Source organism: Hermetia illucens, chromosome 5, assembly GCF_905115235.1.
Source record: "Hermetia illucens chromosome 5, iHerIll2.2.curated.20191125, whole genome shotgun sequence".
Taxonomy (NCBI): Eukaryota; Metazoa; Arthropoda; class Insecta; order Diptera; family Stratiomyidae; genus Hermetia; species Hermetia illucens.
Window position 1 is genome coordinate 47,702,244 of NC_051853.1, and position 24,085 is coordinate 47,726,328.

The 24,085-nt window shown below is 41.2% G+C and overlaps 1 protein-coding gene across 8 annotated transcripts in view; it reads left to right on the plus strand.

Moving 5' to 3' along the window:
* Positions 1-226: 226 nt before the first annotated feature.
* LOC119656791 (annexin B11) overlaps positions 227-24,085 on the plus strand; it is a 29,859-nt gene continuing 6,000 nt past the window's right edge. Inside the window, exons 1-3 of one of the 8 annotated variants that reach the window (XM_038063391.1) lie at positions 227-568; positions 17,438-17,475; positions 19,171-19,710. In XM_038063391.1, the coding sequence (XP_037919319.1) occupies positions 17,464-17,475; positions 19,171-19,710 (552 nt within the window). In that variant the 5' untranslated portion in view covers positions 227-568; positions 17,438-17,463. The other 7 variants (XM_038063394.1, XM_038063393.1, XM_038063392.1 and 4 more) reach the window with 7 other exon arrangements.

Sequence of the window (24,085 nt, forward strand, 5' to 3'; positions counted from 1 at the left end):
CTGTATTCAGAATAGAAGTCAGTGGCTACGTTACATAGGAGATGTTCTTAAACTTCTGGCACTGTCTGTTCTTCCTCCTTATCAAAATAGCATGGGCGCATGTGCACCAAAAAAGCTCCATTCGAAACTGAGAGATGTGGAGCTTCATTTCAGTTCCTCTTCAGCTGAATAATATTCATCTAGATTGGACGTAAATTTGTTTGGCGACAAGGCAACTTACAAGAGAGACACTGGCTGAGGCCCCACTCAAACCACTGAAACCGATTAGCCTCTAGAAAATATCTTGCAATGCTAACTTAAAGCGAGTATTGCTAATCTCTTAAAGTCGGTCGCTTAGTGACTACCATCTTTTTGAGTCGCGAGGTTGGATTCCGGTAGACGTTGCTAAGAAAATTCTGTTCGTTTGCCCAAGAGTATCTCTGGTGGAGCAAATCGGGGATATGTATCTTATTTAGTCGCCAGATACTATTCGAGTTTTTGACGCTGTAATTGTTTGAAGTTTGTGTGGTGAAATCTTACGTGGCACAATAAATCATCGGCTCCAGGCTTGCTTCTAGAATTTGGTTTCGTGAGTAATTACTGCACTTAAATTATTGTTTTTCAATGGCCTCATGTGACTCATTTGTGTTTTCCTGAGTTTCTGCGTGGATTAAAACCTTGTATGCTTGGTAATTTTGACGTCATTGAGTGAATACCAATCGCCTTCCATGTGTGGAAAATTTTATTGGAGAAACCAGATGCTTCATATAATTGTGCCCGCACTTTTAGTTGGAACATATTTTTAGCTTTCACTGAAGTTTGTAGTGCGTATGTCCCATGAACCCAAACCTTGAGGGCTTGCCTATTTGCATATACTCAGTACTCCCAAGACCCTCTTGCAGTTGCATGAGTGAGGAATTCCGTGAAAGCGGTGAGTGTATAGTGTTAAAATTGGGAACTAGATTCACTTGCTGGCTTGGAGCCAAAGCCGGGAAGCACTCTCAATTGTTGTTTCTTGGAATTCGACGCGATAATAGTCTCTACTACTTGGATATGTGGAGATAAATAGGGAGCATATGAGGAAGCAAGACGTTCAGCGCCGGCAGAAAAGTTCTAGCTGCTGTGGCAGCCTCTCCACTTAAGTGCTCTTTGCCCAAGATAAGGTGTTATTCTGCGCTGATAATATCATAAAAATGAATAACTATTAGTGCGGATGTTGTAGGCGAGTGAAATCTTAGTAGTTTTGGTAGCGGAGTCAGATACGTATTTAATTTTGGGAGTATTCCATTTTGGAAGCAGACAACGTTAATACTATCTAATTGCCTAATTCAAGTAAGGTTCGCCTACAAATTATCGATTTGTGTATGTTGCAATAGTGGATAAGTGTGACTGGTGCTATCCCATTCAACAGGTGTTCGTCAGGTGGGATTTCGTGTATAGTGCTATCTACAAAAATTTGCCATTAACCTTAATAGCAAATAAATAGTAAGTTGTGTGTACTGCGGTGCTAATTACCATCATTCCTTGTATAATGCATACCCCAGCGTATTCATTACGCGGCCTGGTAGTTATTTTATGGTTATTTTCACGCTCTAAATTCTGCCCGATATGCCACTGTTGTGCACAGTGGTCACCAATGCAATTCGCACTTGTCATATTCAATCCCATCGAGAGTGTTAGCTTTCAGTTATCAAAATAATTGATATTGATTGTCGACTTAAAATTTGGCTAATTGTTCCGAGTGGTTATCTGGGTAGAATATCATAGATAATTTGATAACATAGACAACAAGGTGTGTTTTTACGTAAACTGAGTTCCATTGTACTTGATTCAAATTCTCTCCTATGTTGCCATTCATTAGAACCAATAATAGAATACTTCTAAAATATTCGAAGAAATTACTATTTCATCATGGTAAGCGATTAATTCAGGAATTTCAAAGTGGTAATTTCGTATTTCACTGAACAAAAGTGAGTAATTGGGGTAATTGAGGTATGAATTCACCACACCAATTCCCCCGACGATGCTGCCTCATAGTATTCCTTTTTGATAATTATTTGCAAATTTATATGAGTCATCTTGTCCTGAAGTTCATATTTTCATCATCATCATCATCAACGGCACAACAACCGGTATTCGGTCTAGGCCTGCCTTAATAAGGAACTCCAGACATCCCAGTTTTGCACCAAGGTCCACCAATTCGATATCCCTAAAAGCTGTCTGGCGTCCTGGCCTACGCCATCGCTCCATCTTAGGCAGGCTCTGCCCCGTCTTCTTTTTCTACCATAGATATTGCCCTTATAGACTTTCCGGGTGGGATCATCCTCATCAATACGGATTAAGTGACCCGCCCACCGTAACCTATTGAGCCGGATTTTATTCACGACCGGACCGGTCATGGTATCGCTCATAAATTTCGTCATTGTGTAGGCTACGGAATCGTCCATCCTCATGTAGGGGGTCAAAAATTCTTCGGAGGATTCTTCTCTCGAACGCGGCGAAAAGTTCGCAATTTTTCTTGCTAAGAACCCAAGTTTCCGAGGAATACATGATGACTGGCAAGATCATAGCCTTCTACAGTAAGAGCTTTGACCCTGTGGTGAGACGTTTCGAGCGGAACAGTCTTTATAAGCTGAAATAGGCTCTGTTGGCTGGCAACAACCGTGCGCAGATTTCATCATCCTAGGTACCCTAGATAGGAAAAATTGTCAACGGTCTCAAAGTTGTATTCTCCTATCCTTATTTTTCCTGTTTGACCAGTGCGGTTTGATGTTGTTGGTTGGTTGGTTTTCGATGCTGACGTTGCCACCATATACTTTGTCTTGCCTTCATTGATGTGCAGCCCAAGATCTCGCGCCGCCTGCTCGGTCTGGATGAAGGCAGCTTGTACGTCTCGGTGGTTCTTCCCATGATGTCGATATCGTCAGCATTGGCCAGTAGTTGGGTGGACTTAAAGAGGATCGCACCTCTTGTATTTACCTCAGCATCACGGATCACTTTCTCGAGGGCCAAGTTAAAGAGGACGCATGGTAGGGCATCCCCCTTTCGTAGACCGTTGTTGATGTCGAATGGTCTTGAGAGTGATCCTGCTGCTTTTATCTAGCCCCGCACATTGGTCAGTGTCAGCCTAGTCAGTCCTATTAATTTCGTCAGTTCGACGAAACAGTTTTTCCATCGCTTGCCGTAGAGAGAAAATCTGATCTGTTGCTGATTTGCCTGGAGTGAAGGCTCTTTGGTATGGGCCAATGATGTTCTGGGCGTATGGGGCTATCCGGCCTAGCAAGATAGCGGAGAATATCTTATAGGTGGTACTCAGCAACGTGATACCTCTATAATTGCTGCACTGTGTGATATCTCCCTTTTTATGTATGAGACAGATGCCAATCGTCAGGCATTGATTCGCTGTCCCATACCTTGAGCACAAGTTGATGAACCACTTGGTGTACCTGGTCGCCTTCATGTTTAACCAATTCGGCTGTAATTCCATCGGCTCCTGGCGGCTTATGATTTTTTAGCCGATGAATTGCACGGACTGTTTCTCCTAAACTTGGTGGTAGCAGTATTTGTCCGTCGTCTTCAGTTGGCGGGACTTCCAACTCGCCGATGTTCTGGTTGTTCAGTAGCTCATCAAAGTACTCAACCTATCGCTCCAATATACCCATTCTGTCGGAAATCAGATTTCCCTCTTTGTTTCGGCAGGATGAGCATCGAGGTGTATAAAGCTTCATCCTGCTGACTAGTTGGTAAAACTTGCGCGCCTGGTGCAGTTGCTCCCTGTACTTTTCTAGATCACAGACTTGTTGGTTCTCCCAGGCTTCCTTTTCCGTCTGTGAAGTCGCTTCTCCGCTCGACGGAGTTCTTGATAAATCTCTACCTGTGCCCGCGTTCTTTGAGAATGCAACATTACTCGGTATGCGGCATTCTTCCGTTCCGTTGCTAGCTTACATTCATCGTCAAACCAGCCGTTTCGACTACTTGTGCGGCTGAGGCCAAGTATGTTTGTGGCCGTATCCATGATAACGTTCTTCAGGTGATTGTGAAGATCATTTGTTGATGCTTCATCTCCAGGTCCCAAAAGTGAGTAATTGAGGTAATTGAGGTATGAATTCACCACACCAATTCCCCCGAAGATGCTGCCTCATAGTTATTCCTCTTCAATATTTATTTGCAAATTCATATGAATCATCTTGTCCTCAATATTTCACTCATTCATATTTTCCTAAAGTAAACTCAAGATCCGTTGCACCTAATCTTTAAATGCTCCATTAAGTTCGCCATATATAGCGTTCCATGTCGATTTATCTCGTATTTCTTAGATATCATTAGGTATGACGAAAAATAATAAATGGTACAGTAAAATCATGAGCCTTTTCCTCCGGTGTGGTCCTACAAATGGCCCCCATCTCCAATGGTTCTCTTAACTGCTCATTCCTCAGGGGTTTGCATGGAGGACGCTTTTCCTAGATTCTCTTGACCAGTTTGCCTTCGTTTATTTATTGATCGTAATAGTATCGGCTAATTATGCCGTCTTTACACTTTGTGACGACTAAACCTAACTTCTGCCTAAGTTATGGTTCTATGTATGATGCATATCTAGTGAGCATTCCACGGACGTGGAACTTTTGCTTGTTTTTGTTGCTGTTTCGTTTGTGGTCTTTATCGCAAAAACAATGGTTTTTATCGGCGTTCGTCTTTAACTGCGTTTCATGGTTGCATTTTTCAGATTTTCTTTAGCGTTATCGCTCCGGTTCAGAACGCGAAAGCGATAAAAATGGCTTCCAACATCTTTTTTTCGGTAGTTCCCGCAAACAATATGATATTCCCATCCCTGAGGGTTTCCGTGATATCATTAAAGAAATCGAGCGATTTGATGACCGATTGCTATTATGTCAGCTGACCCTACGATTCATTTCTTCACCGCATACTCACCACAGCCAGGTCGACTTGATGTCAAGAAAGATGCCTTCTGGCAACTAATTGACACAAAGACCTGAAATGTGCCTGCCGATGACTATATCGGCATTAAGGGCGATCTTAACGGTCATATGGGTGAAAAAGCAGACGGTAATAGGTGACATGGAGGAATAAGCTTTGTAGCTCACAATGAGAGTGACGACCGTAGAGTCGATTTTACGGACACTCGTGACCTTAATGAATACATAGTTTATCAAACGATTGCCATATCTTCCTACAGTTTATAGTGAGAAAATGAAGGACCGCGAGAAGATACGCCTCTACCATAAGTTTCTCGTCCACAAAACCCCGGCAAATTTAAAAGAATACCAACCAGGAAGCAAAGCAAACGATCGCTGTTTCCCGAACGGTCCGTGTATCCACCTTTTAAAAGCCAACACTAACGCTCATAGGATATCGAACACTTCTGTTGCGTTAATGACAAGAATGGCAATTTGCTTACCAATTGCTTGGCCGCGACGTTCAGATGGAGAGAATATTTTGAACAGATTTCAACAGAAGAATTTGTTCATCCTCCACATTTGAAGTAATTCCGCTTGCCGGTGCCACTGGTTGTCAGCGAGGAAGCAATTAAACGGATGAAATCGGGGAAAGCAACAGAACCTAAAGACATCGCATCTGAGCTCTGGAAAGCGAAGAACTGGGACCCAATCCTATGGCTCTGTGAGTTCTTCAATCAGATTATTTAGGCAGGTGGAATACGATCTGACAGCCAAGGAAGCACGACCGTCGCAAATTACCGTTCGCTCCGGTTGCTGACCCATGAAGATCTTTAAACGCATTTTTCTCAACTATTCAGGGCATCATTCAAGTAACTGTGAATCAAGGGTTTGTCAAGAACTGCGTAATATACGCTGTTGGTTATGGGAAAACACCTTGAGAAACATCGCCCCCATTACATTTCATTCCTGGATCTAGAGAAACCATTTGATCGTGTGTCTACGAACTTATCTGTTATGCTCTATGACAACTTTTAGTACCAGAAGAACTCATGTGCTGGGTTTAATTGCTCTACCACGATCCGAAAAGTAAAGTTCGTAATGTGACGGCCGTATCCAAACTGCTTCGTGCATCTGCCGGTATTCATCAAGAAAGCGCCCTTTGACCACTCCTCTTTGTTCTTCTTATAGGCACTGTCACACGGGACATCCAACATCCAGCGCCTTATACCCTTATGCAGATGATGCCTTCCTAGCGCTTTAAACATCTCAGGTCAATGAGTGGAATGCGTTATGAAATTGCCTCACGCATGAACGCAACTTGAATGAAGTGGCGTTCCAGAACTGGTGTTCCTTGTGATTGTCGTACTCAAATCCATAATTTATTACAGTAATGTCCCTGTCGAACTCTATCGTTCTGGTGTTAGCCGACTTTGCAGGACAATGAAGAATGCACTGCGGAAATCATCATCGTGGCACTACAGCCCGACATCGGACCCTGGCCGCCTGGATGTAATGCTACCCGCTGAAGTTGTGGTATATCAGCACCAAAAATCTGATGTCTCATGCGTCCATAGGCGGGGCACTCACATATCATCACGTATCATCTTGGAGAATTCCTATTCTGAACATATACCCAGCTAGTGAATTATGGCCAATCAGAATACCCATAATACTTCTGCAAGTCGTCCTGCTTGCCGACAGGATAAACTCTGCAGTATGTTTGTTTGGCTATGAAAAGTTTAGTGTGTTGTTGATAACAGCATTAGTCAATGCTACTGACACTCCAATTGCTGGTTCCGGTCAGGGCATGGGGTAATTGAACCCTCTTTTGCTAAAGCATCCGAGATTTCATTTCCCTGCCACCACAATAACCAGGTACCCAGAATAATTCCATTGTATTGAATCTTGAAACAGAGTTCAATCGATTTCTACATTCCTGAACGATTGAATATCACTACAAATTGCGATGCGTCTGCCCTTCAACTGTTCGTCAATCACCCAGGTTGCTACCTTTAGGATCACATAGAAATCAGTCTGAAAGACCATTGTATATTATCCCAAGGGAAAAACCCGCTTCTCGTTTTTATTCGAGAGGTAAACTCCTGCTCCAGAGCCCTGTTCTGTTCTTGAATCATCAGTATAGAAGACGTCAGTATATCGTGACACACATTCTTCTGGTTCGTCCCAATTTTCTCTTCGTTTCAAGATAACATCATATCTTCTATCAAACAGATGTACGAGGATCCGAGAATCAGAAGGCATTACAAAAACTAAATTCAGTTCTCCCAATGACTCCTCCAATGTTCTGTGCCCACATTCATTATTTCCCCGTAGGTCTAATCGAATTATTCTATGAGCTGCTCTCATTGCGGCGCTCTGAATAAGCAAATCCAAGGGCTGCAAATTAAGTAATGTATTCAAAGCTGCACCGGATGTCGTGCTCATGGCACCGGTGATACCCAGACACACAGTTCTTTGCAGTGTGGCTAGTTTACAGCGTTTCACCTTAGCGCACCACACTATGGATGCATAAGCGAACATGTGTTCACCACCACCTTATAATATAAGCACGACATGAGTATAAATTATATTCAGGACGAAAACCGCATAGAAAAAAAAAATCCGCAAGTCAAGCCAAACCTCTTTTTTTTAGGAATCGAGTGAACCATCAGTTTTTTTTGAAAAATGGGCTAACTCAAAACAGTGAGACAATTCTTTTTACGGAATAAAAAGCCTCCCTCGTTCCCGAGAAACTGCCATTAGGTACCACATCAAGGAAGGAACTTAGTTTAATGTAGCTGGGACTCCTTTCTTCTATGCGCTTTCTGCAGTTTACCCTGGATCGATCTGATAATCGCATCGCGTCCTGTTCGCATATTAGCATTCTCCGCACAACATTTTTCGGTAATAGCATTTCACCTGGAATTTCCTCTAGTCTAGCCTAGTCCTTTCTTCCACGAATTTTGAGCATTATTAGAATACGTTTGGACAATCAGAAAAGAGTCCAATTTAAACCCGCACAGGTACTGTCGGTATCGCGCATGCCCCGTAAGAGATTATAATTGATCTCCCCATGCTTTCTCTTCAGCCACTCCCCAATGGCCGAAATCAACCTGCTCAACGAGCCTTTCTAAGTGGTCCCATCGCATTTGTTATCTACTTACAAATTTCTCCGGTTTGACTTTTCTAACCTACGATAAAAGAAAGATGAACTTGACGTTATATATGTACTTCATCTCCATTCCCAAAACGACAAAGGATTCCCCGCTTCAGGAATGTTTGTTCATTCATCGCTTTTGCAAACCAACCTACTTTATTTTTAGTTTTGGCTTTGGACGTGGGGATCTATCTCCTCGTCTGAGCCTCCCTCTATAGTTCAAAGTGGTTGCCTGGTGGACGCTATACCTAAAGTCCTCCTGACTTGCCAATCCATATTACACACCAGCGCAGAGTTGACAAAAGTCAGATCTACAATTGGCCCAAACCGGTCTTCGCGGTCAGCGTTTACATAAGCTTCGCTGATCAGTACTATATCTAAATTCTTCTAATAAACTGAGCTCTCGTCTATTAGCCCCTCTGCTCCCCCACTAAAAAGATCTAGCAAGCCTTCAAATTCAGACAGTTCGAGCTTTTTAGGACATAGCAGCTGTCCACACAACACCGCTTATTTTTCTTCAAATAGAATTAGTAACCCGTTCCACTAGTCGAATCTGTGACCTTTACACCACCGACAAGGTTTCTGTTGAGTTCACTTAGTTTGACGCGCAAATAAATTCTGGCCGATCCTGCAATGATTGAGGTTTACTCGAACAAACCTCATTTTCTCATTGTAGTTAACGTCTTCTAAAATTTCGATTATTTATCAAGTCTGGCTATATAGCAATTATTCCATCCCGCTTTTTCTTCGCATAAAATAGATGGGGTCCCTACTGCATTCCTCGGCAACATGTACTTTGTCTCCACATCTTCTGCATTGATATGACCAATCAATGCCGCTGGTACATGCCTTTGCGAATTGTAAAAACATGACGATAATAACGTCTGCACTGCCTGCATTGTGGACGTTTCAGAACCTCTATAGAGTTTTCTGAGATTGATAATTGATTCTTCTTCGAGCTTAAATGGTTGCTTCAAGGCAGTGTTTTTCTGTCTGTTCGTCTGTCACACCTATTGACACGAAATTTGGCGGGAAGGTTGAAACTCCGAATCCCCACGCATGTAGTAAGTAGCATCGTTTACACTAAGTTTAAAGGAAGGCCTCACACATGCAAAATGGAAGTGAAAATAGTTTCGGCACCAAATATAGGCATGTAGGGTATTACATCTCGATTAGTACTTTCTGAAACTTGTTCAGTAGAATCCCAATAATTCAAATAATCTGGGGACTGACGATTGGGTACGAAATACCGGGATTACCAATTATCGGGAGTACCTTCCGACAAATTTGTAGCCGGAAAAAGAATAATCGATGTATGATTTGCAAAGTGAACATTTATTTCATGGGGCCATTCTTAAAAACAACCCAACCAAAAAATCTGAAAAAAAATCGTGAAGCAGCCTCTATATATATAAGTCTATATCTAAGTCACAAAATATCCTCTATACCGATGCCATCTCTTCTAGAATCAAATCAATGCTGTAATGTAGATTATGATATAAAGCATGATACAGCGAAGTTTGGTGAAAATCCTACTATTTTTAGCAAAGTTGTAGTAACCCAAAATTGTTTCTTTTGTGCATATCTCACTGAAGTAAATAGTCTGACATGTTTACCACATACACATACATTACAGACTACGCGCGAATGAATCAGTTCTGCATTCAAATATTTCAAAGTCGCTTCGCAGGCAATACACAGAACCTTTCATACCTGCAGTGCCACCCGTCTGACTTTCGTCTTGTACCATATAGTAACACTGTTGTAGTTTAGCCAATCAGGTTGCCCTGCGTTCTCCTTAATGCCACGAAACTGTGCATTAAAACAAAGTTTGGAATTGAATTCTTTCTCTGCTAAAAGAGCACCGCACGAAATTTGGAAGCGCTACCAATGGCTGAAATAGGTCTCGTTTTGATTCCCTGCTTTCAGTTTAAAACTTCAATGGACGTTAGAGGTGTACTGGTCAGTATTGGTCACTAGCTACGAACAGAAGAGCTTCCTGATCGCTCCCTTCGTCTTGTGTGACAACATCGGATTAAACGTAGTAGGGCATAGCATAGCTCGTACGCCAGAGAGCATCTACTACCTCATTGTCCATTTCTTGCCAACTTAAAAGCTACTTGGTGCCACGGGATGTAGTCTAGCTAGCGCGCTTAGATGTGCGAGGCCTTGCCTGAGCGTTGTTGGACGATGTAGACTAGTGATTATTGGCGACCTTCGAGAAAGCGGTGGAAACGTTTGATGATTGAAGAAACATCTCACTATTCAATGGTTTTTTGGAGAAAAAAAAAACATGAACCAGTGTTATCAGGCCGTTGCTATTTTGCTGCTTCGGAATGCATATAAACTAAGCTAAACTGAACTAATATGCCAGGGTCCCTCTTAATGAAACGACAGCAGAAACTAAGCAGAAGCCGACTGAGTTCGGTAACTACCTCCGGCCTTTGAAAATCCTTGATGGCTTGGATCTTGCGTGAAAAAATCTGATACCCTCTAAAGATATAGTATTTCAGAGATCAATTTCCTCCTGTAGCAAATCTTCGATGATAGATAACAAGTAATAGTCGGGAGTCGTCCAGGCTTCAGACGCCTGCGTTCGGCGGAGCTTCGCCATATACCGTCTGCCTATAAGACGTTCGTCGCTATTTTTACTTACGATATTTCTTGTTGGCAGCTTCGAGGCGAAGCCCTTCGAGCCTGGCTGGATGGTCCGTTGTTGCGTGGAGCTCATGATACACTGGTAGCTATGTTTTTTGGACAGTCGACTTAAATGCCTTGTAGTAGGGCCACGTAATCACATCCGAGTTCTTCGGAAGGTGTAGCAACTTCCGAAATGATTAAAATACTGCAGATGGCTTCCACACTGCCGTATGAGGGAAGTCAACGAATCGCGTAGCTTCTAATCTTGGATAAGCGTCTTGAAGCGTCAACGATGATCATAGCTAATTGCACATTTAGACAGTGAACTGTCACGAGTACAGACATCACAGGCCAAAATTCATTGCCATGATTCGCGTACTAAACGTAGCGACCGGCGAGGTTTTAGTTGTGTAGAGAGGACGAGGCTGGCGCTGGAGCTGCTTCCTCTTGATGACGACCTATGTAATCAGCGAGACGACGGACGCCGAGTCCATCGGGAACCTAATTTGAATATTAATAAGTGCACAGGAAAAGTAGCACTGATAGTAAAGGCAAGTTAAGAAGAACCTGGAAGCCTTGCAATGGTATTGTTAAAACTCAACCGCACGCAATATGCGATATGCCCCCCCCCCCCCCCCCCTCCCCTTATGTTATGGCGCCCTAACATGGGGAATATTTTAATTTCATCACTCCCGAAGCTATAGCTTCTCCCCCACCATACACACAGTAAAATTGTTACCCCTGCTTCTAGACGGAAAATGAGTTTGAACAACTCGCTTTCAGTGTCCTTTTCATAAAATTAAACTAAAGGAAAAGTGGGAAATGTCGATTTCAGAAGATCCTTAGAAGTTACTTTGTTTAAAATCTTTCTACTTAAAAGGCTGGTAGCTTAGACTTCCCTGATAGCAAGGGAGTCTCCGGAGTTGCGCCACCAACGTTGATTTCCTCCAAAGTGTGTAGCATTTACTTGTATACTGAATATTGCCTTACAAGCCACTATTAAATTTGCCTCAATCTTTTTTGTCTCCTGAATTCTATATTTCACAGAACAAAGGGTAAGAAGAGTATAAACTTTTTGGAGTATTCGAGTAGCAACCACAGTACGTTAGCCGTATGTATGTATGTATGTGCGTATTGATAGCCAAAACTGATATGTACTTATGCAAATCTATACTATGCGTAGTTTATTTGAGCAGCTGTAGAAGATATTCATTGTTTCCATAATAGATAGACGCTAAATGCGGCTGTTTACTGGATGCTCTCACATTTTTTAAAAGTTAATAACTGACAAAACTATAAAAAAAACTATATACTCTGCGGATATTTTAGGAAATGAAAAAAGTAAAACCACAAGCAATTTCATTGACAATACATAGCCGCAACTCTTTCTCTCGAGAAGCTGCCCTGGACCAGCTGCATTGTAGCTAAACATGAGAGCTAAACGTAAATCGCCCACCACATAACGTCACACCACAAGATACAAAACGTCTCTCACAAACTTTAAATTGTTAACAATAAACTCATTTATCAGCGTAAATTGCTGTGATGCAGTTAGCCATCTTAATATTGATGGTACTGTCCCATTCAGTTAGCTGGAACGCATACATGCTTATCAATAGATTTCTTACTAAGGCTTACCGGTTTTGTGGTGGAAAAGTTATTGGAAATTGCTAAACATTTAGTATCGTAGCTTACACGTCAGCTATAGCTATGCATGTAGAATATAATGGAACATTTAATGTACTCGATATCATTGAACAGAGGCCAATGTTGAATAGTCACGACAGCGCTTCATAGAAATGAGGAAAAACTAAACCTGACCACAAATCACTGCAATAAAATCAAATAAAGAAAGATCGTCTCGCTTAATAATATAGTAACTATTGCAAAAACATGACAATCAAGAACTATATTCTGATTATATAATAATGTTACTCACTATGTTATATCTACATAGGTATGTATATAGATTAGCTTCGAAATCTAGTTTGAGGCTTCGTTCATTTTGAACCCATAAATCTGAGTCATCCCAAGCAGGCATTTACTTTTCTTTTTATCATCAAGAAAGTGAATCTACATCTCTGGCAATTTGGCTAACAAATAGTGTTTTCAATTCCCATTAGCGAGGCCGTTTGCTATTGCGAAAATTCACTCACAGTTGCCCTTATTTTTCGTAGGAAATGGCTTTTCTGTGTACGTTCGGAAAGATATGGAAGATAAAGGATTATGTCTTCTTCTCCAACCCTATTGAAATTTCTCGGTTTTCCCTCTCCCCTAAAAAGTGATGGCGTCCTAAAATAGGAATATTTTAATTTCATCCTGTTGTAGTGTGAATTCCCAATCCCACTCCCGAATAGACCGAGGGTATACAATAGAAAAGAAGAAGTCTCTTCCCCTCTCTCCAACCTTAAAAAGCTGTGGCGCCCAACATGCGAATATTTTGATATCATTAATAAGGCAAGGGCAGCTTATCAGACCCTGCCTCACCTCTGCGCCGTGAGTAGCCTGACTGAGAATGGTTGCCAGGTGTTGTTTCTTCTTTATAGGCTCCAATATATGTCTTAAATTGTGTTTTCCTTGTAGAGAATAAAACATGTTTGGTCTAGTATAATGGATTACCTCACTAGTTGCCTAACCATGATACCACGATGAAGAAATTGAGTTTCATAAACTATCCAAACGAAAAAAAACATGACACCTCTATAGAACGTTTAAGCCTCAAAATACTATCCACGCCGATATGTCCAAATAAAGTTCAAAAATAGAAAAAAAGGATAACTAACGATTTCGTCCAGGGCAAAGGAAACCCAACAGGCGCTATCTCACCTCTCCCCTGGGAGCAACAGAATTTGAATGAAAGCGGTGAGATCTGTGAGTAGACTCACTCTTCTACCGAGTAACTGCTCTACTTAATCCTATAGGAATTAGCTAATTTTTAGAGAGTAGATCACTTCGGTCGAAAAGAGAGTTTCTAATGCCAGACAAGTGTCTGGAAGTAATTGGCACCGCCACAGCACTCCCCTGCCAGTGATTGAGTGCAAGCTAGCCGTGTCGTGACACCAGCTGTGAATCTGTGGTATTGTTATTATTAAATTATTGGCGGCCTGCCTGGTAACGATCAAGGAATCTAACCTGCCTGCCAGATTTCTTGAGTTTGCCACTTCAGGTTGTTGAACGGGAACCTGAAGTTCAACAGAACAGTTGCCGGATTGTATACTGTACTCTGATGTGGTTTGCACCAATCAGGTTGCTGAATTCTTGGAGGAACCTCGACTCAAACTGTTTTCCTTGATCTGTGGTGATCCGAAGTGGCACCCCGAACATGGAGGTCCTTGTGTCAAGGAACGCTTTGGCAAATGTGATGGTGTCTTGATCGGGGATTGGTATTACTTCCGGCCAACGTGAGAAGCAATCCACCATGGTCAGGCAGTAGCGTTGCTCCTCGCAATAATGGATTACGATAAGATCCAGATGGACGTGCTCGAATCTAGATAATGGTGGCACAAACTGGACTGGACTGGTGCACTCACATGACGAGTCACTTTTAATCGCTTACAAATATTGCAACCATGCGTTCAATTCCTGCAATTGGTTTTGATAGATGACCAAACATACGTCTGTGTTACCAGTTTAACGGTGGCGTTTGTTCCTGTGTGGGATAAGTAGTGTTAGCTGTTGCAAAGAGTTTTTGGGAATGGTTGAGTGATGGAAAGTCGGAGTACCTGTGAATGCATCACACCATAGCTTGCAGCTGACCTCCGAAACCTCTAATTGCTTTAGTCGAACTCGGTACTTGTCTCGTTACAGGACATAGGCAAGGGTACAGCCCACAGACTATTTGATGGACGCGCTAAACCTAGCTGGATCATGGTCAAGGTATTGAATGCCTTCTTCGCGATGTTTGGCTTGGCCAAAGCTAATCGCCTGGGAACCGCAACTGGTGGTCCTGATTAGTTCGGTAACGCGCCATGTTTCCAGTTCCATGCGGATGAGTTATTTTCGGAAACTCATGTAGGATATCATGATAAGGAGTTCCTCCAGTGGTTATTGCGATGGGCGGGATTATACATTCTGCCATCTGTCCTTAACAGGAAAGGTGAGTTGTTGAATCGCGAAGACCACCGTGCTGTTTGACGGTGTATAGCTCCGTTCGCTGCTCTGCAAGCTGACTTGATAATTGCTGGACTAGTTTCTTTAAACTGGTTACCGCTGCTGAAGACGAGGTTGATGTTTCAACGATACTTGACGATAGTATGGCATAGACCTTATCAGCTATATCCGTTGCAGTTTGTAATGGCTGGTCATCAGTTGTCACGATAATCGGTTGAAGAGTAGATGGTAGGCGTCTTACCCAGGGACTACGCATTAGCGACTCTGGAGCTGCGGTAACGCCGAGACAGGTGGCGGAGAAACTGGGAGGGTTTCTCGTCACCCATGGAAGTGCTCTTCATGCCTTGTTTTCTCCTGGTGCACAACCGCTTTATTAATTCCTCGTGTAAGCGGTTATATGAGCTGCCTGCCACGGACTGTTTAATTATGACACGGACTTTGGCGATATATCGCGATGACAGCATTGCTATATTGGTGTTGTTGGTCTTTTATATTATACCTCACAAAGCTTACCTCCATGCAGCTTCTGACTAATAACTTTTTTGGTAATGTGATCGAAACAATTGCTGCTTGCCGTAATGGATATAAGAGAATTCTCTCTAAACTCCATTCAAAACAAATTCCCCCCTGTTGGATTTAGCCATTGCCCCATTGCCGATGAGAGATGAAGGTATGCGTGATCTTGGGTAGGGAAGTACAAAGCGCACGCGAATAGCTATTGCGTAATCCCAGAAAGTCAGATAATCTCCCTTGTTTAAGAAAACAACTTTGAAATACGGATAATAACGGTCAAAAACAGAGAATTTATGTCCTTGTTCCTGCACCAATAAGACTACACACAGGACATCCGTCTCCCGTCTCATTGTTTGAATTTATGTGGTGAAAGAAAATCGCTACACATGTTCGACTGTTTCCATCACTTGTGCGTGGAAAATTTCCCATACTCTGATGTCAGTGCTATGTATGTGATACAGTATATTGACGTGCGACCAACGGGTTGCGAGCCAGTTAACTACCTCGTGCCTATCCCGCGAATACGACATTCATTGCCTCCTAGAAACTTGATTTGCGCCTCCTGTGTCTAGTCTTCTTGACTTGCACAATCAAACTCAGAGTACCTCTGTTGAAATTAGCTTGCACGTTCTATTGAAAATAATGGAGAATGGACAAGTTGCTAGCAGAGGCGGTGCCAGGTCCATATACATACGGGGGGACATTAATATTGTGCGTGCAAACCCAGTTTGTTGTACGGACGTGCAAAAACCGGCTTTCTCCAAGTCTGTACGTAGACTAGTCTGTAACACTACATATGTATCTTGAGTATTCCTTGGTTAACCGCGGGTGGGAGGGAGAGAGACGGGTTTCCCACCGGATCCGGCGCATTCTCATTCTCAGCGGAGCTTGTTGTGGGCGTAATGCGTGAAATTGCACATTCTAACTCCAGGTTGTAACTTCTAATTGGTATTAGATTGACCTTGTATCCACTGATAAGAATACTAGCCTCAGTATGGGCGGCGCCGTTGTGATAACTATGGCGATGTTCACGACAAGAGCTAATACTATTAAATATTTACACTTCCAAACTCTCTCAAGTTCTTAGGACGGGTTTTCCAACATATCTGTCAATATAATTCGCCCGCCACTGCAGGCCAGCCGAATCTAATAATAGTTAAGTCTAACCCCATCTAACCTTTTCTCATGCACTTTACGATGTGGTGCCAATTATAAGTAAAAATCCACAAACCTGTCACCAACACCGATATCTAAGGAGAAATAGTTTGCACAAAGCTACTTAGGAGCTGGTAACTTCAGTCTGGTCATTCACTGTGTTATATTGATGTTTTATATCAACACATTCAAATAACTGAAACGATAACACCACAGTTACAGATTTCTTCTGTTCGGAACAACCCCCGTCATATATTCGGGGAGTCTTACCCTCAGATTCAACTGGATAATTTGCACGAAAACCAGGCGATTTTACGGCCACTATGCGCCGCATATGAGTTTGGGCTCTTGAAAGCGGTGGTTATTATCCAAGCGGACTAAATCAGACTGCATCAAGGTGATAATGTTAAAGACGAAGTTTGAGAAAAGTATAATATTTAGAGAGTCTCTCTTGTACTACATTGACTTTTTCGAATCAGAAGCCTTTGTTAATGTCTGGGACAATGCTATTGCTACGAGAGATGCACCAAGCATAAACTTACTAGGCGGTGTAATATCACATCACTTTTACGAAGAAAGTAATATCACAAATATTATTCACCAGGAATAATGTAATGTATCGAATGATACATTACAGTATCACTTGGTGACGTTTTGTAATGTGATGTCACACCGTCACGGGCATCACAAAGCATAATATGTCACAATAATATCATCACTTTTCTACAGGTTGGTGATACGATGATATTGTGATGTTAAGCATGTTGGGTGACGTATGGATCGCGTTCAGTGATGTGATATTACACTTTAATGTGATATCGCTTTTGAGCCAGGAATCGCAAGAATTCTGTATGAAATAAATTCCCAAGTGATGCGACGTTGTTCGTATCAATTCAACTTACTTTCGTCAAATTTGTATTTCAGTCAATAAGAAAATAAACTAATAACATTTCTTCTCCCATTTCAGATTAACGATTTAAACAGAGCAGAAAAATGTATCCATTCGTAAGTATTTCATTTGAACTTAGCAACAGCTTTACTGTTAGTGAACATACATATGTACATACAATAGAAATACCTTGATCTATTACTCACTACTGACTGTTGTGAATGTAGCGCTAACTTTCATGAAATCCACAAAGTATGTCACACAAAACATGATTGATTATTTTTTCCCTAATTTATTATACATCTTAAATGGTTTTTTTATGCATGCAATTTTCTCACCATCCACCCATATCTTTATACCTAATTAACAAAGTTTTGATTTAAGGTTTGGGTTTGCTACAAATGAAAGATAGAGAGATCTACATTAAGCATAATTTCCTAAGTGAATTACACTGGGGAGACACCATTTCAGATATAACTAAGCCTGTACCGCCGGTAAAAATACAACCTATAGAATAGTTGGAGCGTCTCGATGTACCTTGAACCTTTAATCGTGCCCTGAGAAGCTTTGAAATGGGCTTCCATTTGATGCAAACATTGCCTCCTATCTTTGGAAGATGTGACAAGTACGATGTTCTAGCTAAGGTTCTAGATACTCACTTTTCTCTCTGCTCAATTGTACAAAATACTTCAAATCCTTTTGAAAATTAGATATTGGATATTGCCATGCTTGCAATACATACAAAGAACTCAAAAAACTCCCTTTTTCTGGTAAGGGAAGGGTGCCGAATTTTATTTCATGCATTAAGCATAAAAGCAAGGGGTGGAGATTTCGATGTGAAAAGCTTATCAGTTTAGGTCATATAGATCCATATTAGTAAGGACCTTGAAAAAACAATGTTCGTAAGCCTCAAATCCTCCAAAGAGAAGAGTGGGACTCAGCTAACATTACGTTCTTTTCGCAAATCTGCAGTCATTTCCGTAGAAAGGTATTAAACTGTCAATGGAGCTAAAACTAGAGGGTAGAAATAGGAAAGGTGTTGCCTTATCTTCAATTTGACAAAGATTGCAACTAGCTTTATAGCGTCGCAAGAGTACAGACTTCTCAGAAAGTCCCGGAATGAAATAAAACACATTTCAGAAAACCGACAACGATAGGACGAAAGCATGGGTGATGCATTTTTCCCACCTATGAAACAGAGTAGGTAGACTATTTTCCCACTAGTCTTCCCCGAGATAATTATGAAAGAGACTAGCACCTGGTTCAAAATCGATTTTCAAAATTGGCCATGCCTGCCTCACATCCATATTTCCGAATATTCACGTGCTGAATCTTTTGGCGCGAGCTTCAAAACTGCGGAAAGATTCATTTTCTTTTGTTAGAACCATTTGTAGGTTCTGTTTCGGCCAATATTGCTGAATGTCCAGGTTTGAGCTAGAAGTTTTTGGTCATTTGGTAGTGAAATTTTCTTCGTTAACATTGCCCTTTATTGACCTGATTGATACTTCTTAATTAATCAATTATCATGTAAAGCAATTTTGTTTTAATTTGTTGTAGCTAAAGTAATGTTGCTTGTTTGTTTGTTGTTTCCTTTATCCTTCAATATTTACATCACGGGTACGATCCCTAGTTCCTCTCATTCAAAAATTTCAATTACTTTCAATCTTCAGGCGGATAGAAGGCTCACATTCATCAAATCATTTCTATTGTATATGTACAAACACTCTTCATTGAATACCAAAATTATATCAAATATACATACAAAAATATTACTGAAACAAAATTGTAACATACACCTACTATCTTTGTAGGGATCAGGAGCGCCTCATGCACCACCTAACAACTCTTCATCATCAATGTATCCACAAAATGTGCCATTCGGTGCAGGATTTTACGCGCCACCACAAAACCAATCGCCCTATCCGCCTCAAGCACCCTACCCTGCTCAAAGTGCACCATATCCTACATCGGGAGGATCACCTTATCCGCCACAGCAACAAATGCCACCCTATCCGACAGCAACAAGCAGCAGCAATGTGAGCTACCCTGCCTTTGGTGCCGGCCTTCAGGCTCCTCGTCAGCAATCTCATAGCCCAAAGCCAAGCTATCCTTTTGGTAGCCAAGCTCCTTACCCTGTTTCCAGTCCGCCTGGTCAACATTGTCCCTATCCGACAGGGAATGCGCCCTATCCTCCACAAGCACAATCCTCAGCTCCTTATCCTTGCATGCAAGGATCACCTTACCCAGCACAACCATATGGGGGCTGCAGTACACCCAACACGAACATGGCAAATTGTTTCTCTGAGATGAAAAGTAGCATGTATGGCACGAAGTCCAGTCCACGATCTAAGGTTTGTTTTTGATTCAAAAATTGTATTGTTTGTATTTATTATGAATGGTTTTGTTGTGATTTGTCTTTTAAAAATGATGAAAGGAGCAACCTGAAGCCTACTAGACCGGTTATCAATATTTTAAAATTTGATTCAAACTAACTCACCCCCCACACTTCATTAGTGATCTAAATTTTCAAAATTGTCGACATAACCAAGAACTTAGGTAGATGGAAAGTCGCTTACCTGACATTCGGTTGTTCTGAATGCTTTTCCTAACGTTTGCCAGGAAACTCGGTGAAAAACGGATCGGTTCAGAAGATTTACCAATAGACTGAATGTGTGAAGTTCCTCCTGAAAACTGCAATTCATTCAACAGGAATAGTGACTAATTTGAGCCAATAAAGGAAACCCCTCCTCAATCTATTACTTTATAACCACCATTGGATGTGAGTCCTAATCAGCACTTCTCCGGTCTTTGGATTTCGCTAGCCGTTTGAAAGAAAATGGAATTTCATGAAGAGTTTAACGAAATTATCTCTGCGAATTGGGAGTTCCTCCAAAACCAACCCTTTAACAAGAGCCCAACCGCAAATAACCCAGCAGGAAGATAACATTAGAAAAAATACACTTCCCAAGGGCTATGCTAACTCCCTTGGTAGCAATGCGGGGACAAATTCGGCAAATAAGTTTTATATAACACAACGAAAAATGTACAGTGAATCTAGTACTAGTATAGCGCAGTTCACCATGTAACCTTCGATGGTTCCGAGTGCTGGTCGGCCACTAAAAGCAATGCAACAATGAACGCCACTTTGCGCTAATGGATTGATGGAATTATCGAGTAATTTGCGCTAATGAGAACTCATTAGCTAAGTTTGACTTCAACATCGAAGTTGATGGGAATCAGACCAAAAGCCGACCGAAACAACGACGGCTTCATACGATAGATATTGATTTGACTTCACCCGGAACAAACCTATCACCGAGAAACGTGGCACATCCAATCAATAAAACGTAAAATAACATGAGGACCGCAAACTTGGTTACTATTACGATGAAGATAGAGAGGAGTAAAGGGCAGCATTCTATTGTTCATTGCAACTTAATCAACCTGGTAGACTAGACTAATGGGGGAATCTTGATGAATACTATCTTCAACAATCCCATTCTATCGTCCATCAAAAGAAAAGACCAAGGGTCCGGCAGCAACCTCTGATTTCATGGTAGAGTTGCTGGCATATACCAAATGCACACCAATATAAGACCAGCCTGATCGAAATAGAGTAGTCTGGTTTCCGCTCTGGACCTACAGATAATTTCAGAACGGAGTCCGGAGTTTAGATTTCCGATTCACCTGCTTTTCATTGAGAGAATTTTCGAGACTGTAACCAGAGAGTCTATCTGGAATGCCTTACACAGAAGGGGCATGCCGGAGAAGGCTTTCAAACCCAAAGTGGAGTCCAGAGTAACATCTCTGCTACTTTTTCTTTTGGTTACCAGTGACGTTTTTCATGCTGTCTTGACTGGAGGATGCGGTGTGGTTCAATGGAGTATGTCATCTTTCCTCAAACGCCTCCATTAAGCTGATGGCATATGTCTGTTCTCTCATCGAGTAATGGACTTTGACTAATGGCTCTGGATTTGCAATAGGAGACAAACAGATTCAGATTAAGGAAAGACACCAACAAAACTAAAGTTCTTGCTCTTATTGGTCATCTTCACTCTTCCTTTCTGCATTGAAGACGTTAATCAATTTGCATATCCAGGAAACGTTGTTGTACCCGACAGCAAAACCGAACTCAAAATTGTCCAACGCATTAACAGCGCTAAACTTGCCTTCGCTGCTTTGCCCGAAGCTAACAAACTTCCCAATAAGTGGTGGATGGAGTTGAAACACACTTCAGCAAACTGTCAACAATGGCTCCCATTTATGAGAAACTGGCAATCGTATAATAGTATTATATGAAATATTTACCCTAGAAGAACATCTGAATAAAGTATTGTTTGGGATATAAGGGATCCTAGGTCCACATCAACTTGATGCTGAAGCGGACTAAATGAAGAACTTATTTTCTTTTTTTGGTTCATGGACTCCTCGTTTTAAGCTTAGCACCCAAGTATTCAAAACAGACAACTAACGCTTTCGTGAAGGGCAGAGGCAACTCACCAGACCTCACCTCTACCCTGGGTGCAGCGTGGCCGAAAGCAGCAACAAATATGTGTTTTCGATTATATAAAAGATAGCAATTTCCGCCTGTTGTCGCATTCAATCACATTACTCCCAGGGCAGAGGTGAGACAGCGTCTGATGAGTAGCCTCTATTCTGGAAGAAACCGTTAGCCGTCTGATTCGATCTTAATATAGGAATTTACGAAGAATAGACTAGAATTGAGACAAACAGATGCCCCTATTTTTTAGAATAAAATCTTTCCAAAAAAAATGTAGTCATGTAAGGCTACAAGGTTACAAAAACTATACATCTTTTTTATCTGGTGCTTTCAACAAGCGTACACGTAACTCTACTTAGAACTAAAAGTAATACAAGTACGCAAGGTAGTACAATATTTAGAAGAACGTATATTATTCTTGTAGGGAAGAACGTTCTGTATAGATTAGATTAATCGTTGGAATTCCTCTGAATCCTACTTTCGCAAAATATGGCAAAGGCAGTTAGCTGCCACTTGAAACTTCGTGAAATTCGGAATAGATCCCAAAAAAAAGACAAAATCCGCTGCAAATTGTACTGTAAATACAAAGTTACAAAGTATACTGAGAGTCGGTTAGGAAATTAACTTTTTTTTTTCAACGATATCGACAAACCTAAAATTTCATTCCTCAAATTACTACCCTTTTCTCAAAACCATGCTTTGTTATGACCATAGTCCCAAAAGAACAAATCCTACACTCCATCGCCGGTGATCAAACGATGCCCCAAAACTGCACTTGACTCATCAGAGCAACGATACGAGCTGTCCCTTATGCATTCGACGAAGTGCACCGGATATTCGGCAATTACATAATTTACAATGTTACATTAATAAATATTTCCTTAATGCCCGGGGTGACCTGCTTAGGCAAAAATTCATTTGATTGTGCGCTAGCAGGGAAATGTACATAGCATTGCAATGGTAAATTATAACAGAAAGGGTAAATTATGATTTTCTTTTTATATTATGTAATTATTAAATTTAGGATTTTACTGTTGAAGGATTTGAAGTCAAAACCCTTGCAAAGTAATTATGATAAGTTAAGATAATATTGAAGATGTTAATTTTTAAATTTGTGGTTTCGTAAAAAGATACCGAAAATTTAAAATAAAATGACGGAAAACATAAATATATGGTAAGGAAAGGGAAATGTGGCGGACAATCAAATGAATTTTTCCAGCCCAGAACAAAAAATAAGGAAACGAAACGATTTGCAATTTTGCAAAACTAGTAGATACCACCAAGAGCTACGACAATTTACAACCCTCAAGTTCATGAGCGGGTTGATTAGGAGATTGGAGCGGCAGTGGACCAGATAATATTATATAAGGAATCAGAGAGAATTTGTCCTTGAAAAATTGGATGCCCTTCTTGAGTATGGGAGCAGACTTTATAGTAACGAAAATGACTACAAGGCTGCTCCAATTGCAGATGGGCCAGGTAGTTTAATATTAGATAGAAAATATTCCAATCCTAAACTTTAGTCTGGCTCAAGCAGCAGAAGCCGTTCATTCACTGCATGCGTCTTTCAACAGATTCAAGAGATTTGACTGTACAGAGAGAATTAGTTTCTTCCAAAGACACGAGAATTGTGGTTCTTTGCTCGCCATGTTCCAATCAAAAGAGAGTCTAGTCTGTACTTGGCATAGGCCGAGTTTAGGTTTACTGCGTAAAAGTAAAGAATTAATCCTACCAAGCAAAAAATTCCGAATAAAACACTAGAAGAATCATGGAAATAAATTTAAAAATTGGTACAACAAAGATTAAAAAAGGTACTGCCAAAGACGAAGACGCTTTGGTGAAAACAACCTTTAATAAGGCAATATACATGTGGTTGTTTGCTTCTTACAAAAAATAGTGAGTCTCTCAAAATCGTCGCATTCGTTCTGCGTCTTATGGAACTGGGTTACGGTACCATCAACTTCAGCAAATGCTGTGCTGTAACTATAGTATTTCTAGGGACATTCAACATGAAAAAAACACTTGATTCGCCCAACTTGTGTTTGGGCTCTTATTAAAAATTATATTTCGGGCAGAACCTTTCCTTTCTTGCACAATGACAACCATGCTACTAAGTCTTTACTGGATTATCAAACCAACCGCGAAGGGAGCTACTATTCCCTCGGCTCCTATCACTTACTATCTCTAAGCGTAATCTCGCAGTGTTTCTTGCGATTCAATTATTT